Genomic DNA, 15,932 nt, shown 5'->3' with positions numbered 1-15,932 from the left:
TGAGCTTGGAAGAGAAAACCTCTGGTCCCAGTGACCAACCCAAATTCGATCTCAGATCAAATGATGCCCTAGAGATTTTAAGGAGCGTTTTATCTGGTTATTTTGAGTTTATAATGGAGGCACCATTTATTCAGGGAAGGGAGGGAGGGAGAGAGAGGGAGGGAGGGAGGGAAGACAGAAGGAAGGAAAGAAGGGAGGAGGGAGGGAGAGGAAGGAAGGAGGGAGGGAGGGCAGAAGGAAGGAAAGAAGGGAGGAGGGAGGGAGAGGAAGGAAGGAGGGAGGGAGGGCAGAAGGAAGGGAGGGGGAGGAAAGAAGGGAGGGAGAGAGGAAAGAAGGAAGGACAGGGAGGGAAGGAAGGAGGGAGGGAGAGGAAGGAAGGAAGGAAGGAAGGAAGGAAGGAAGGAAGTCTGAATCCCTAAAGTCTCATCCTGGAAAGTAATCCCCCAACTATACTTCTGAACAACTAACACTTCTGAAAGTGAGCTGTGTGAAACTGGTGCAAAATAAAAAATAAAAATAAGGACCTTGCCATTTTTTATTTTTTTGTGTGCACGTGTATCTGTTGAAGGCAAGTTGATTGAACTTCTCCCTTTTCCTCCCTTTGTTTGACCTCAGGGCCTTTATACTTAATAGTGGAGTATGCGAAATATGGCTCCTTGCGGAGTTTCCTAAGGGAAAGCCGGAAAGTGGGAACCAGCTACATGGGAAGCGACACAAACAGAAATTCCAGCTACTTGGAAAATCCAGATGAGCGGGCTCTCACTATGGGCGACCTGATCTCCTTCGCGTGGCAGATCTCCCGTGGCATGCAGTACCTTGCCGAGATGAAGGTATGGACTTCCCCTTCATCCCCAACCTATTTCCATGAACTTTTCCATGGTGGGATACATCTGTTAATTTCTTTTGTGTGTGTGTTTTTCTCCTAAGCTTGTTCATCGTGATTTAGCAGCCAGGAATGTCTTAGTAGCCGAAGGGCGTAAAATGAAGATTTCTGACTTTGGTTTGTCTCGCGACGTTTATGAAGAGGACTCTTATGTCAAGAGGAGCAAGGTGAGGAAGACAATTATCTATTTGCCACAATGATCTGTTTATTGGAAGGATCTGTCAACAGCTGCGAGGGACTTAGACCATTGAATTTTGAAGGGGCACTGCATCACTGTAACCCCCAAAAGGATATTGTACATTTGGAAAAGCTGGGGGTGGTGGTGTAAAAAAGGGCTGGAACTGTTCTTAGGGAAAACTATGATAGAGGGAAGATGATCGCATGAGAGTTTGGGGGGTTTTTTTAAACCTAGGAGGAAAAATAGGAGACACATAAGGTAATGTAGCAGGAGAATTTTTTTTTTAAATGCCATCCTTACAACATTAAGAATTTGAGCTTATCCATCAAAACTTGAATCCTGGAAGATTCAGAGCCAATAAAAGTAAGTACTTTATAGAACACGTAAGTTAAAATGGGATTTTCTGCCCTCGGATGCCATGAGGACCAACTATTTGGATAGCTTTTGGAAGAGGGTCAGACTCTTCATACTGTAACTAGTGTTAACGGACAGACAGACAGACACACACACACACACACCCCACACAAAATAGAAGGAAAATTAGATAGAAAGATAGGTAGGTAGGTAGGTAGAGAGATAGAGAGATAGAGAGATAGATAGAAGATAGAAACATAGATAGACGGACAAGAAGGAAGGAAGATAGATAGATAGATAGATAGATAGATAGATAGATAGATAGATAGATAGATAGATAGATAGATAGATACAAAGATACATAGATAGATACATAGATAGATAGATGGAAGATAGATACATAGATAGACAGACAGACAGACAAGAAGGAAGGAAGGAAGATAGGATAGATAGATGATAGAAAGATAGATAGATAGATAGATAGATAGATAGATAGATAGATAGATAGATAGATGATAGATGGAAGATAGAAACATAGATAGATGGACAGACAAGAAGGAAGGAAGATAGGTAGGTAGCTAGGTAGGTAGGTAGGTAGGTAGATAGATAGATAGATAGATAGATAGATAGATAGATAGATAGATAGATAGATAGATAGATGATAGATAGATAGATAGATAGATAGATAGATAGATAGATAGATAGATAGATATAGATAGATCTCATAACTAGATCTCATATCAATTCTCATGACTAGATAACTGAGGCAATTCTGCATATCGCAACATTTGAATCTTAGCTTGGCCAAGTTAGTGTAACTGGAAAATCTATCACCTCAAACTCAACTAACTTGCCTCTGAGAAAAAGCAATGAGAGAAACGGAAAACGAGGGATTAAAAAAAAAAAGGAGTGTTGGAGGATTGTGGCTTTAGAAGTAACATTCAGATGTACTTGCAACAAGAAATATTTTTTTTCTCTCTCTTCCAACAGGGTCGAATACCTGTAAAATGGATGGCCATAGAGTCCCTCTTTGATCACATCTACACGACTCAGAGTGATGTGTAAGTTGATTTATGCTATCGGAAATTTGTATCTTTAAATCCAAGCAGTATCTCCATGGGTGTCAATGTGCAAGAGAGACTTTGCGATATCCTTAGGGCAAAGTGCGCCCCTTGGCATTATGTCATAAAGGGCTCAAAAATATGTCATTAGTGTCACGTCGTTCCGAGAACAATTTGCAGATGTAGAAAATTTGCACCGTGTTCTGAATTAGGCAAATAACATAATTCGTGTTATTTATGATGTCAGGCTTGTATGATGTCATTTCAGGCTTGTATGATATCATTTCAAAATAGGGAACAAGTCAGCTTCGTTTCAAAATAGGGAACAAACCAGTGGTGGAATTCCAATTTTTTTACTATCCACACTGTGGGTGTGGCTTGGTGGGCGTGGTGTGGCTTGGTGGGTGTGGCTTGGTAGACTTGGCAGGGGAAGGATACTGCAAAATCTCCCCACTCCAGGCGAAGGATACTGCAAAATCTCCATTCCCACCTCACTGGGGCCAGCCAGAGGTGGTATTTGCCAGTTCTTTGAACTACTCAAAATTTCCGCTACCGGTTCTCCAGAACCTGTCAGAACCTGTTGTATTTCACCCCTGGAACAAACCCGTCTTGTTCCCTATTTTGAAAATGGCAGCACTGAAACAACACTGACCTATAGCCCATTCACTGTTAATCTGTACTGTACTGATTTTTTTTTTCAACTGATAGAATAACTCTTTCTGAAATGATATAGGGCCGTGATGGCGAACCTATGGCACACATGCCAGAAGTGGCACACACAGCCATCTCTCCAGGAATGGCAACCATCACTCATTGCTCTTCCGGGTTCCGGTGCGCACTTGAGCACTGCCCAGCTGGTCTTCGCGTGCGCATGCGCACCAGAAACCAGAAGACCAGGTGACCGGCACGCATTCGCATACCGGAAAACAGAAGCTGAGCTCTTCTGGTTTCCCACGCTCCAGCACATGTGCGCCAGAGAGCTGGTCTTCCTGTTTCTGGCACTCCCATTTCGACAGTCGGTGCTGAAAAATTTGCTAACACTGGTATAGGGTTTTCTGTCTGGGCAAGAGGTTGGGCTAGAAGACCTCCAAGGTCCCTTCCAACTCTGTTAGTCTGTTATTCTCTCTTGTTCTTCTTCCCCCCCGCCCCTTAAAAAGGCTCAGCTCCTTACAGCATTCATTCATTTCAGGGGTGAAATGCTCCCAGTTCGGACCAGATCACCCAATCCGGTAGCGATGGTGGCGGGTGGTTCAGAGAACCGGTAGCAAAAATCCCTGCCCCACCCCTCCATTGCCCAGCTGAGCTGTGCAATCATCAGAGGCTTTTTTTTTTTATTTTTAAAAGCATTTTTTCTACAACCTCTTTGGCCGAAAAAATGCTTTTAAAAGTAAAAAAAAAAGCCTCTGATGATCGCGTGGCTCAGCTGGGATCATCAGAGGCTTTAACACAAAAGAAAGCCTCTACCAATCAGGCAAGCCAGCTGGGATCGTCAGAGGCTTTAAAAGCATTTTTTTTACAATCTCTTCAGCTGTAGAAAAAATGGTTTTAAAAGTAAAAAAAAAAAAAAGTTGGCCATGCCCACTCAGTCATATTACCACCACCACCAAGCCACGCCCACAGAACCGGTAGTAACAAATTTTACATTTCACACTGACTCATTTGGGCAGCTAGTGTAGGTGAAGAGCACGAAGAGCCGGTGGATGGAGTTAAGCAAGTCATCAGCCTAGAATCTTTGCGTTTCCATAAATGGTCTAAGTCCAGCCTCTCGTGAATTCCATTGACTTTTTCAGCGTCAATTTAGTATGTGGCTAGATTCTTGTCCATAGACTTGAAGAATAAATCTTAACAGCAATATAACATATGTTGCTGATTCTTCGTGCCTGACATCTTGCGTGGGGAAAAATAACTTTCAACGACAACTGTCCAGTTCTTCTTTCAGAAGTTACAACATTTATCCATTTTTCTTTGCTGGCTACAGCCCTTGAGTCACTTCCCATCCCCTACAATTCCTTTGCAAAGCCACAACATCTTGGCTGGAGGATCTCATGTGCTTCTGGAGAGTTCTCAAACAAAAGAAAAACGAAGGATGTTCAGCAGTGAAGACTTGTGCTCATATTTCAATAAGCGGGGGATGAAGAAACCGCAGAAAGTTGGGAAGTAGCCAACTTTGACTGTAACAGCCAAAAAGAAAAAGAAAAGTCCCAAATTGATGACAGAAGCTTCACAAATTTAGTCTAACTGGGTTATTTAATAAGCGTTTATTTAGACACATATCTCCAGCAAATGTTAGCATGCCCATATTTCTGTATGTCTAGCCGATAAAGAGCAGATAACAGTGATAAGGTATTAAATAAAATTGATGATTTTGAGTGGTTATCTGTTAGCACCAGAATAACAGGGTTGGAAGTGACTTTGGACATCTTCTAATCCCTTCTCAAGCAGGAGATCCTATGCCAGTGTTGGCGAACCTTTTTGGCACTGAGTGCTGAAACGGGAGCGCACACACAAGCGTGGGGGAGCACCGGAAAGCGGAAGAGCAGCTTCCTGGCGTGCCTGCATGTGCCAAGAACATGAGCTTCCGGTGTGCTCATGCACACCAGTCACCTAGTCTTCCAGTTTCTGGCACGCATCCGTGTGCGAAGACCAGCTGGCCAACACGCATGTGTGCACTGGAAACCGGAAGCTCAGCTTCCCAGCATGCACATGCGTGCCAGGGAGCTGCTCTTCTGGTTTCCAGTGCTCCCATGCATGCGAAGACCTGCTGGCCGGTGCGCATGTGCCCACCGGAATCCGGAAGAGCATTGGGTGATGGCTAGCGTGCCCGAAGAGATGACTCTGCATGTCACTTCCAGCACGCGTGCCATAGATTCACCTTCACAGTCCTATACCATTTCAAACGAAAAGTCCAATCTCTTCTTGAAAACCTCCAGAGATGGAGCACCCACAATTTCTGAAGGCAAGTTAATTGTTGATTAATTGTTCTCACTATCAGGAAATTTCTCCTGATTTCTAGGTTGGTTCTCTCCTTGATTAGTTTCCATCCATTGCTTCCTCTCCTGCCTTCAGATGCTTTGGAAAATAGGTTGAACCCTCTTTTCTTTGGGGTAGCTCCTTAGCTATAGCAAGACTGCTATCATGTCACCCCTGGTTCCTCTTTTCATTAAACTAGACATACCAAATACTTCTATCTACAAAACCCATGCATTTTTTTAAAAAAACAACTCTGTGATCTTCTATAGAATCTGCACCCACCAAAGAAGACTGACCCTGGACGAAGAATAGATTCCCTTATGGTCTGCAATTCTGAAATTCTTTAGCTGCAATAGATAAACCTTAAGTTTGATCCAGCAAAACAAGGCAGCTCTTGTGCCGTGCTGCCTGACAAATATATCAGGCTGCAGCAAATAATTTTAAGGTGTACACGGAGTATTGTGTTGTGGTCCGCCGGCGGCCTGCAGAGGTGGCAGCAGAGTCGGACAGTGAGGACGCTGGGGAGCAAATTGGGCCAATCCAGGAGTCTGGGGAAGGCTCGGACGAGGGCTCTGCGTCAGAGGCAGAGATGGGGCCAGGGCCATCTGGGAGTTATGTGCAGACTCCGGAGCCTCCCAGAGTCTGACATCAGCGAGGCAGTGTTAATACCACTTTATAATGCCTTGGTAAGGCCACACTTGGACTACTGCATCCAGTTTTGGTCACCCCGATGTAAAAAAGATGTGGAGACTCTAGAAAGAGTGCAGAGAAGAGCAACAAAGATGATTAGGGGACTGGAGGTTAAAACATATGAAGAACGGTTGCTGGAACTGGGTATGCCTAATTTAATGAAAAGAAGGACTAGAGGAGACATGATAACAGTCTTCCAATATCTCAGGGGCTGCCACCAAGAAGAGGGAGTCAAGCTATTCTCCAAAGCACCTGAGGGCAGGACAAGAAGCAATGGGTGGAAACTAATCAAGAAGAGAAGCAACTTAGAACTAAGGAGAAATTTCCTGACAGTTAGAACAATTAATCAGTGGAACAACTTGCCTCCAGAAGGTGTGAATGCTCCAACACTAGAAGTTTTTAAGAAGATGTTGGATAACCATTTGTCTGGTGTAAGATTTCCTGCCTAAGCAGGGGGTTGGACTAGAAGACCTCCAAGGTCCCTTCCAACTCTGTTATTCTATTCTATTCTATTCTATTCTATTCTATTCTATTCTATTCTATTCTATTCTATTCTATTTTATTCTATTCTATTCTATTCTATTCTATTCAGAAAGCTGGCAAGAAAAATAGAATTTCTCTTCAAATGTGTCTGTCCTCAGTACTTTTGGGTATTGTGCAAGGTCTGCAGAAATAATTGCTTCTGACTTTTAAAAAAAAATTCTTTCTCCCTCAGATGGTCATTTGGAGTGCTGTTATGGGAAATTGTGACCCTCGGAGGTAATCCATATCCAGGAATTGCTCCAGAGAGGCTATTTAACCTCTTAAAAACAGGTTATAGAATGGAGAAACCGGAAAACTGCAGTGAGGAGATGTAAGTAACCTCAGATAACCAATGTTGCTAATCCCGTGAAGGATTATAATCAGCTATTTTCTCTTAGATTTCTGCATTTTGGATGAACACGGTCATCCATAAGGGGTCAAAGGACAGCAGGGTGATCTCCAGTTCATCATCATGACATCATCTGCGAAGGACATCAATCATATAATTTGTGTGTTTGTGTGATGGTGTCATGACACTACTGACAGCTCCTTGGCTTCTACTGGTTTGTGAATGCAATATGTGTGTGTCTGAACTATCTAGGACAGGGTCTCCAACCTTGGCGACTTTAAGCCTGGTGGACTTCAATTCCCAAATTCTGGGATTTGAAGTCCGCCAGGTTTAAAGTCGCCAAGGTTGGAGACCCCTGGTCTAGGAGTTATTATTTATTGGTAGTTCTAAAGATGAACTTTAATTCCGTTGTTGAAGATGGACATGGTTGAGAATTCTAATGGTTCAGGCCCATAGGTGTGCATATTTCATGGTTGGGAAACACCGGTCTAATCCTTAAGACCCTGACCCATAATTATGTTATCCAGTCTCTTCAGTAAGAACAAGGGCTTGCTACAGTAGTGGCCAAAATTGTGGAAACCTTTTGGGAAAAGTGTATTTTTGAGGTTTGATGGCTAATAATACCACTTTTTTTTTTTTTTTGGAGTTTCAAGATAATCCTATTCCACTGCTGGAATTGTCTAGGCTATTCCCAGGCCACTTAACCCAATTGAAAATCTATGGAGCCGACTAAAGAAACTTGTTAATCAGAAGCGACCCAGCAATAAAACCCAGTTAATAGAAGCCATCATTCAATCTTGATTTCACATTAGAACAGCTGCAGAACTAAAAGACTTGGTTCACTCCATGGGAACATGTTGTAAGGCCGTAATTCAGAGGTGGGTTTCAGCAGGTTCTGACCAGTTCTGGAGAACCGGTAATGGAAATTTTGAGTAGTTCGGAGAACCAGTAGTAAAGATTCTGATTGGCCCCGCCCCCATCTATTCTTTGCCTCTCAAGTCCCAATTGATTAGGAGGAAATGGGGATTTTGCAGTAATCTTCCCCTGGAGTGGGGAGGAAATGGGGATTTTGCAGTAACCTTTCCCCAGAGTTGGGTGGGAATGGAGATTTTACAGTATTCTTCCCCTGCCACACCCACCAAGCCATGCCCACAGAACCGGTAGTAAAAAATTTTGAAACCCACCACTGCTGTAATTCATGCTAAAGGTTACCCAACTATTAACTGACATGGTAATCATTTTTGTATATCTCGATTGTTCTACATGTTTCACTTTTCTTTTTTATATTGTCCCTGCTAATAGCAAACCCTTCATAAAAGTTATTGCATCACATTCTTGATTAAATTATCTTTCCATTGATATATCATTTTATGGTACTATTCAAAAAAATAAAGTGGTGTTATTAGCTAGTTTTAGAAAAAAACACTTTTCCCAAAAAGTTTCCACAATTTTAGCCACTACTGTATTTGCTTGCTTTGAAGGGTCTGCCACATCCGGCTTGCAAAATTAAGAGAAATACTAGGTTGACAACAAAGATATACAGAAATGGCACATCCAGAATTTTGCAGCACAAATGTGTGGCCCTTTTGCAGGGGAAAAAAATGCTTTGAATCTCCCTTGGAGTTTTCTTGAAAACCACCAGACTTTACCTGAGATGAAAAAAAGAATGCCTACAAGGCTGATGAGAGGAAGTCCTTCTTTAAAAAAAAGAAAGAAAAGAAGTATTTTCATGGTTTTTATATTCTTCACAACATTTTAAGTTTTCAGCCTGTGGAAAAGTTGGGTATGAATTCGTTGAATTAATGCATTTAAGCCAAAGTCCTATCATCAATCTTCACGCATTTATATGTGTGTGTTGGAGAAATCTATTGGATTTGTCCTAAAGTTTTTCTGGGGGTTCTGAAAAAGTCATAAAATACACAAGGAAAATTGGATGGATGGATAGATAAATAGATAGAAGGATGGATGGATGGATGGATGGATGGATAGATAGATAGATAGATAGATAGATAGATAGATAGATAGATAGATAGATAGATAGATAGATAGATAGATAGATAGAACAGACATTTGTGATTGCTTATTTCATAGGGTGCCCCATTCCAGTAGATTCCAATACCACCTTCACAAAACCAACAAAACAGAAATGTTGGAATCTGGGAATTATTCCTCCTCCTCCTCTTCCCTCCTCCTCCTCCTCCTCCTCCTCCTCCTCCTCCTCCTCCTCCTCCTCCTCCTCCTCCTCCTCCTTTTCATTTGAAGATTCAAAGTTTGCTTGTTCTCTTAAAGGTACAATTTGATGCTTCACTGCTGGAAACAGGAACCAGATAAGAGGCCAACATTTGCTGAGATCAGTAAAGAATTAGAAAAAATGATGGTCAAGAGCCGGGTAAGAACCTTACAAAATTCATTACAGCTACATAGATATGCCTGGAGGTGGTGATTGGTTCATTTCTCTTTGGAGTCTTTTATCCCCTTTGCTCATATTTGAAGAGAACTTGTTCAAGAGAGATTTAAAGAAAGGATATTTGAAAGGCAGGAAGGGAAAAAAGCCTAGCTAATCGCCTGGGATCAGACGTGCTGCAGTTATTTAGATTAAGACAACATTTGAGGTCAGATAGAATTGCAGAGTGCAAAATGCTTTTGTGTACACATGCACAGGGCGGCTCTGATTATAGCAATCAAATATCACCATTTAATTTAAAGGAAACAGCGTAGCTCTAAACACAAGTTCACGAAAAAAAAAAGGCCATTCCGCACAGCGTATTGTCTCTTTGGGCACCTTTCAGAAGTATGAGATGGGAATTCAGCTTCCTTTTCGGCACTTGGTGCCGTGAGCGCACAAGTGCTCCCTTTTTGACACTTGGCACTGCGCATGCATGTGAAGTGCTCCCTTTTCGGCACTCGGTGCTAAAAAGGTTCACCATCACTGTCCTAGGAGATAATAAAGCCGTCACTACCTACTACAAGAAAATAAATCCCCAAACAGAATCAACATAAACATAAAAAAAAAAAAATGTTCTCAGCAACCTTTGGAATAAAATTCAAATAAATTCTCAACCCTGGAGAAGAATATTTGCAGGACGTATTTTACAACAAGGGTTGGTGCAATTCTGCTGATTTTGGGATTCCCCAAACTTCCAAATGGCTTTCTCCTTTCCATAAGTTGTGTAATTACGCAAAGCCTTGCTTTGCTGGTTTTTTTTTTTTAATACTGTGCAATTTTATTAGAAGGCCGTATTTTGCAATAAAATTAAATCCCCATGATGTTGAGTTGTGATGTGATCACACGATAGCCCTCGGATTTGCACCAGAGCTGTTTAGCGAAGGTTCAAATGAATGCAAAGCACATTATTTGCTCGGGGAGAGGTTTTTTTTTTTCCCTTCATATTCAGCAGTACCAGATGTGCATGAATTCAGTGCTTCTGAAAAAAAAAAAATCTCCATAATTTCAGACAAAGGATTATTCATGGAGGCTTCTGTAACAAATTGATGAGCTGGTCTCCTGAAAGAGATCTAATGCTGGATGGGAAGGCTGTGGATTTCTAAAGGAGTTCCTTGCCAAACCCATGATGTTAACATGTTGGCAAGGAACACTACTTAAAGTTGAGAATTAGAGAACTTCAGCAGATATCTAAGGAAACATGAATTGGACTGATTCCAAAGAAATATGTCTCCAGGTAGGGGTGAAATACAGCAGGTTCTGACAGGTTCTGGAGAACCGGTAGTGGAAATTTTGAGTAGTTCGAAGAACCAGTAGAGGAAAATTTTGAGTAGTTTGGAGAACTGGCAAATACCACCTCTGGCTGGCCGCAGGAGTGGGGAGGGAATGGAGATTTTGCAGTATCCTTCCCCTGGAGTGGGACGGGGATGGAGATTTTGCAGTATCCTTCCCCTGCCACACCCACCAAGCCACACCATACCCACCAAGCCCTGCCCACAGAACCGGTAGTAAAAAAATTTGAATTTCACCACTGTCTCCAGGGCTGCTACTTTTCCAGACGATAAAAATATTCTGAATCTCCCCAAACTGAGTTTTTATGGAAAAATGCCCAGCCAGACAGGGAAGAGGGTTCAAGCAGGAATTAGTCTTGAATCGTTGTGCAGCTGCAAGAGAGCTGGAACCTCCGTGGAACCTTTATCTATCCATTCCCAAGGGAAGACAATCTGTTTTCGGGAGATTCCTGTATTCTAGGCAGAACAACAATGAAGTAGTTAGCTTGAACTCTACCCATGTGGATCTGGTTGCTTGCACCGGACATTTTTGGGTCCTTCGGGATGATCGACTTGACTTGAACGGAGACCCAAAGGCCTCTGCCTTAACCCTCTTTCTCTTTTATTGGCTTAGGACTATTTAGATCTGGCCGCTTCCACTCCTTCGGACTCTCTGCTTTACGATGATGGACTCTCGGAAGAAGAGATGCCTCTTGTGGATTGTAATAATGTTCCCCTCCCTCGAACTCTTCCTTCCACATGGATTGAAAACAAACTCTATGGTAGAATTTCACATGCATTTACTAGATTCTAACCACACACAATCTCCCAAAACTGATTTCTCTTCTGCACTGTTCTCACGCTCTCTGTAAATGCCCTTCCGAGTATTATTTGTTGGTATGAAACCAATCAAAGTTTGCTTGGCAAGTTTTTAAACACTCCCTCTCTCTTTTTTTTTCTTCTTCTTCATTTCTGTCAAGCTCTGTTCCTTTAGCCGTCTTTTACAGCTGTGTTCAACAATAACCAAAAAAAAAATTAAAGGATGTGAAAACGTGCAACCTATCCTTATATATATATCTATATATCTATATATCTGGATATAGATATGTAGTCTAAGAAAGACAAAAATCCTAGAATCAGGGACGCATTCTCAGGGGAAGTTTAAAAAAAATATATGCTAGCCATTATCCAATTAAAATTATCCTTTTTGTGTATGTCTGGGGTTGGAGAATTTAAATCCCATATTTTTTTGGAGGTGGTGTCTTCTGTCAAAAACAGCATCACTTTTTTTACAGCTTAAAAGTTTGGGTCGTCCTCTTCTTTTCACCGTTTATAGAGTCCGCTCCAGTTTTGGATTCGGATGGAGTCCACAATCAGAAATGTTGCCTTGTATTATATATTATGTTTCTGTATAGTCATGCCTGCTTACTGAGTAACGGGATTTTTCAGATGGGTTCTGGGGGAGAGCTTGAAAGACTCTGATCCCACGAAAACAACCATTGCTGTTTTCACATGCTTTGGGGTTTTGTTTATTTTTTTTCCATGAAAATGTTAGCCTCTACACCCTGTTTTGAATGTGGTTGCAAGTGTCTTAGAAGGAATGTGCTTTGATATTGTGGTGGTGAGATGGACAGTAAAGACAAATCTTGCCAAAACTCCTACATTTTGGTCTCCTAATTAAATGTTGCACATGCCATCAAGGCCTTGAAATGACTTTAATTCAAGCCATGCCTTTCAATTTATTTGTCACGTTCAGGGGCTTACTTCCCCAAGCCCCAATTCTTAAATTCGTAGTCGGCTCTTAAATAGTTTTCATGCCAAGTTAATCCTGTTTTGAAATCCAGGATTTTTTTTTTGTAGAAGTAGGTGAGAACGGGTGGCTCTTTTCAACGGGCATGATTAGATTCCCTATAAGAATCTTGTTTTAATATTTCATTTGCAAGAACCTTAGACTTGATGGATTCAAGGAATTGGGCTGGGTGTTATCATTACCGCTGCCCAATTCCAAAACCACTCTGAGCACCTTACAAGTTAAAGTTTTATTTATTTATTTTTTTAAAGACAAACATCAAATTAAGCCATTTACAAAAAGCCAGAATCAAGTTTTGGTTTATATCAATTTCAGTGGCCTTATGGAGTATGTTCCAGGCTCTCAAACACATTTATATACATTTACATGTGTGCCTGTAAACACACAAACACACAAATAAATCTTCCTTCCTTCATCCATCAGTGTCTTTGACTGAAAACATTGCATGCACAGACTTTCAACTTTTTTTTTTTTCAAATTGTGAGATTTATTGTTGCTTTTGCCATGGGGATCCCCACTGCAAGAATCACTTGCGTTTTTGCAATTCCCCTGAAAATAATAACATGCTCAAATTTTAAAAAGAGCAAACGTTTTAGCAGGCTGCATCGAAGGACCTATTTTTTTGCGATTTCTAGCTTTGGGTCCCAGTTCCTTTGGGAAACACATTTGAGTTTCTTGGGGAGGTGAGGGGGTCGTTTTGTCATTTGGCTTGCAATTTGCGAAGGGAGTTTTGCCAAGGGCCTTACTGTCTGCACATGAAGTGTTGGTTCTTCAGTGCAGAAAAAATTATCTGTTTTCATTTTTAGGCATGTCATACCCGAACTGGCCCGAAGAGAGCCCTGTTCCACTTGCCAGAAGCGACGGGCCTAAGGCTGTGTTTTCAAGATATGCAAATGATAGTGTTTATGCTAACTGGATGGTTTCACCCTCAGCGACCAAATTTATGGACAGAGTTTGATAGTTAACAGTTACTTGGTGGAAGGTAACCAATGCAGGAAGGAGTCCCCCCTCCCCGTGTCCAAAGAGTTGACTGTCCCCTCAGCTCATTCTTTGAGTAGCAACAACTGGTTGAAGCAAACAGGAATTTCAAGGACGGGGAAAGGTTCCCTTTACTTTTGAAATTTACTTAAATTTCAATCTACTTTTTAGTTTCTAAAATGCGTCCTTCCCGTTTTCCCTCACGGATGATGAACAGTGTCGCAGATTTTGATCCCAACTCTCTATAAAGTCCTAAAAAGTGGCATCCAAAGAGGTTTAAGATGGCGGTCACGATGACATGATCCAATGGCTGCCATTTTGAGTCCCCTTGACCTCTCTGGCAGATGCCCGTAACTATTTTAGCTGTTTTTTGTTTTGGCCTCAAAGTGTTCTCCAAGAATTTCATTTAGATTTGATGCAGCCGGTGGATTTCTTGCCCCGAATAACATCACATTCCTGGAAACGGCTGTTTTATGGGGGCGGTGAGCGAAATCCTGTGGCTTCACTAGCGACTCCTGTTCTCTGTGGTCGTTGCTAAGAAAAAGGCAAATTAAAGCAAGAAGCACAAAGTGGAAAAGCACTTGGTTTTTGTTTTTTTTTCAAAAATGACTGAGCTTAATTTCACATTAAGCGTTCGCTCAACGTTCGCTCAATTGGCAGTAGGAAATTGGTTTGGAATCAAGAGAGATAACGGACCAAAAAAAAAACCATTTTGGAAACTTGTAGTAATGTACTGTTCTGTGGTTATGGGAGAAATAAGTGTTTTTTCTTTTTTTAAGAAAAAAGAAAAACAAAAAAAAAATCAGGGTTAAATTGTTCTTACCGTTAGCACAATAGAAAACTTTGATATGTTAGAAACTAGAATAGAGACTCGATCTCAGAATACCCACCCAATATAATTTGTTTTCCATCACATTCCTTCTGTAGTTTATCTTAACGTGGGCTCCAGATGTTTTGAAACAAAACTGGCACAAAGACAACCAGTTTAGTTTTTGCTCCATAATTTTTTACTTCTTTCATCAAAAATTTTATTTCTGCCACTCATCCGGTACGGATTCCCTCTTAACCGTGGCGAATAAACTTCAAATGCATCATTTATATCTGCAAGTCTTTTTCCCTTCCCTAGACCAAATGTCTGCCTTCCACTTTTAATTCCATTTAAAACCATTACAGTTTCTCAGTCTTTAGTTAAAATTAACAAGGATTTTTTCAAATCTCATTTGTTGGAAGATCTGAAACTCCAGGGATAGTTACTCTCAGAGACAATCTTAACTGTTGGTCGTGAAGAGTTGACACTGACTTAATGGTTACACCATCATTCTCTTCCTATTCTATAGTCCAAACCATGTTAAAGCAGAAATCTTGGTTACGTTAACCACAGTTACTAATTAGTAACCACAAACTGTTCAGTTGTGATGAAGACACATAGATGGAGAGGGGAAGGTGGCATTCCCAGCAACTGTGTGAACCAAAAGTAACAGAAAATGAGTGTTGAATCTGCTGTTAGCCCCAACAGAAATTTTAATTTATATGATTCCTGTTTTTGTGTGAAATGTGTGCATACGGTACACGCTCCTTGTCTCATATTTAATCTTTACTCTCTTGTGTGTTTGTGTTTTTTCCTCCTCCATCAGTGTAGAAAAAAAAATGTCTAAGGTTGTTGTCTTTCCAAAGAGATGTGATGTTTTCAATTTTGGCACAGTCTTTTCGGAAGTGAGCTGACTTTTACAGAGCTTTCTTGCAACGTACAGCAGAAAGTATTACATGATTGTGTAGTTTGTTTGTTTTTTGTTCGTCGTTTCACGATTTCTAAAGAATGCTGGAATGTTAATCTAACATTTTTATCCTTTTGGGATACGCCTGCATATTCAAAATATACCAAAGCATTGCTCATTCCATCTCTTAGGTTTCAGCGGAGTAATTTTGTGCGTCTCCTTTACGTGCTCCAATTATTTCAGATTGAGTCAGATTGCCAAAAAACACAATCACACCAGAGGGCTGAACACCTCCTTAGGATAACTTGGGTTTCAAAATAAGCTACTTTTCAGATGATAAGAACAGGACGACAATTTCTGTTCTGCAAACTATTATATTATGCATTTGTGTTTACAAGGGGAAAAAAATGTATCTGTGTACACAGATGTCCAACAGCTGTCAGTATCCTGTAACAAGCAGTCATCTCAAATAATAATAATAATAAAATATGTAAATGTTGGAGTTTTAATAATTCTTTGGGGTTGAGCCAGAAGTCTGTAATGACTGAAATGTACCCATCATAAAATGGAACCCTTGAGGATTGTCCAGTTTGATTCAAAGGAAGAAATTGCATAGTATAGTAGTCCCTGACTTACAACAGTTCATTTAGTGGCGGTTCAAAGTTAACAACAGCACTGAAACATGTGGCTTGTGGCCGTTTTTTCACA

The 15,932-nt window shown here is 41.1% G+C and overlaps 1 protein-coding gene across 1 annotated transcript in view; it reads left to right on the top strand.

Annotated features, from left to right (window-relative positions):
- The window catches only part of RET (ret proto-oncogene), a 121,396-nt gene extending 105,674 nt beyond the window's left edge, over nt 1–15,722 (top strand). The window contains exons 14-20 of the mRNA XM_034423448.3: nt 616–830; nt 928–1,050; nt 2,406–2,476; nt 6,852–6,989; nt 9,297–9,396; nt 11,356–11,503; nt 13,338–15,722. Of these exons, the coding sequence (XP_034279339.2) occupies nt 616–830; nt 928–1,050; nt 2,406–2,476; nt 6,852–6,989; nt 9,297–9,396; nt 11,356–11,503; nt 13,338–13,489 (947 nt within the window). The 3' untranslated portion in view covers nt 13,490–15,722. The remainder of the gene's footprint in view (nt 1–615; nt 831–927; nt 1,051–2,405; nt 2,477–6,851; nt 6,990–9,296; nt 9,397–11,355; nt 11,504–13,337) is intronic.
- The last annotated feature ends 210 nt before the right edge of the window (nt 15,723–15,932 follow it).

Source organism: Pantherophis guttatus, chromosome 6 (assembly GCF_059756535.1).
Source record: "Pantherophis guttatus breed Tessera chromosome 6, ASM5975653v1, whole genome shotgun sequence".
NCBI lineage: Eukaryota > Metazoa > Chordata > Lepidosauria > Squamata > Colubridae > Pantherophis > Pantherophis guttatus.
The sequence above is the reverse complement of the archived record's forward strand: the minus strand, read 5'-3'. Positions and strand labels throughout refer to the sequence as shown.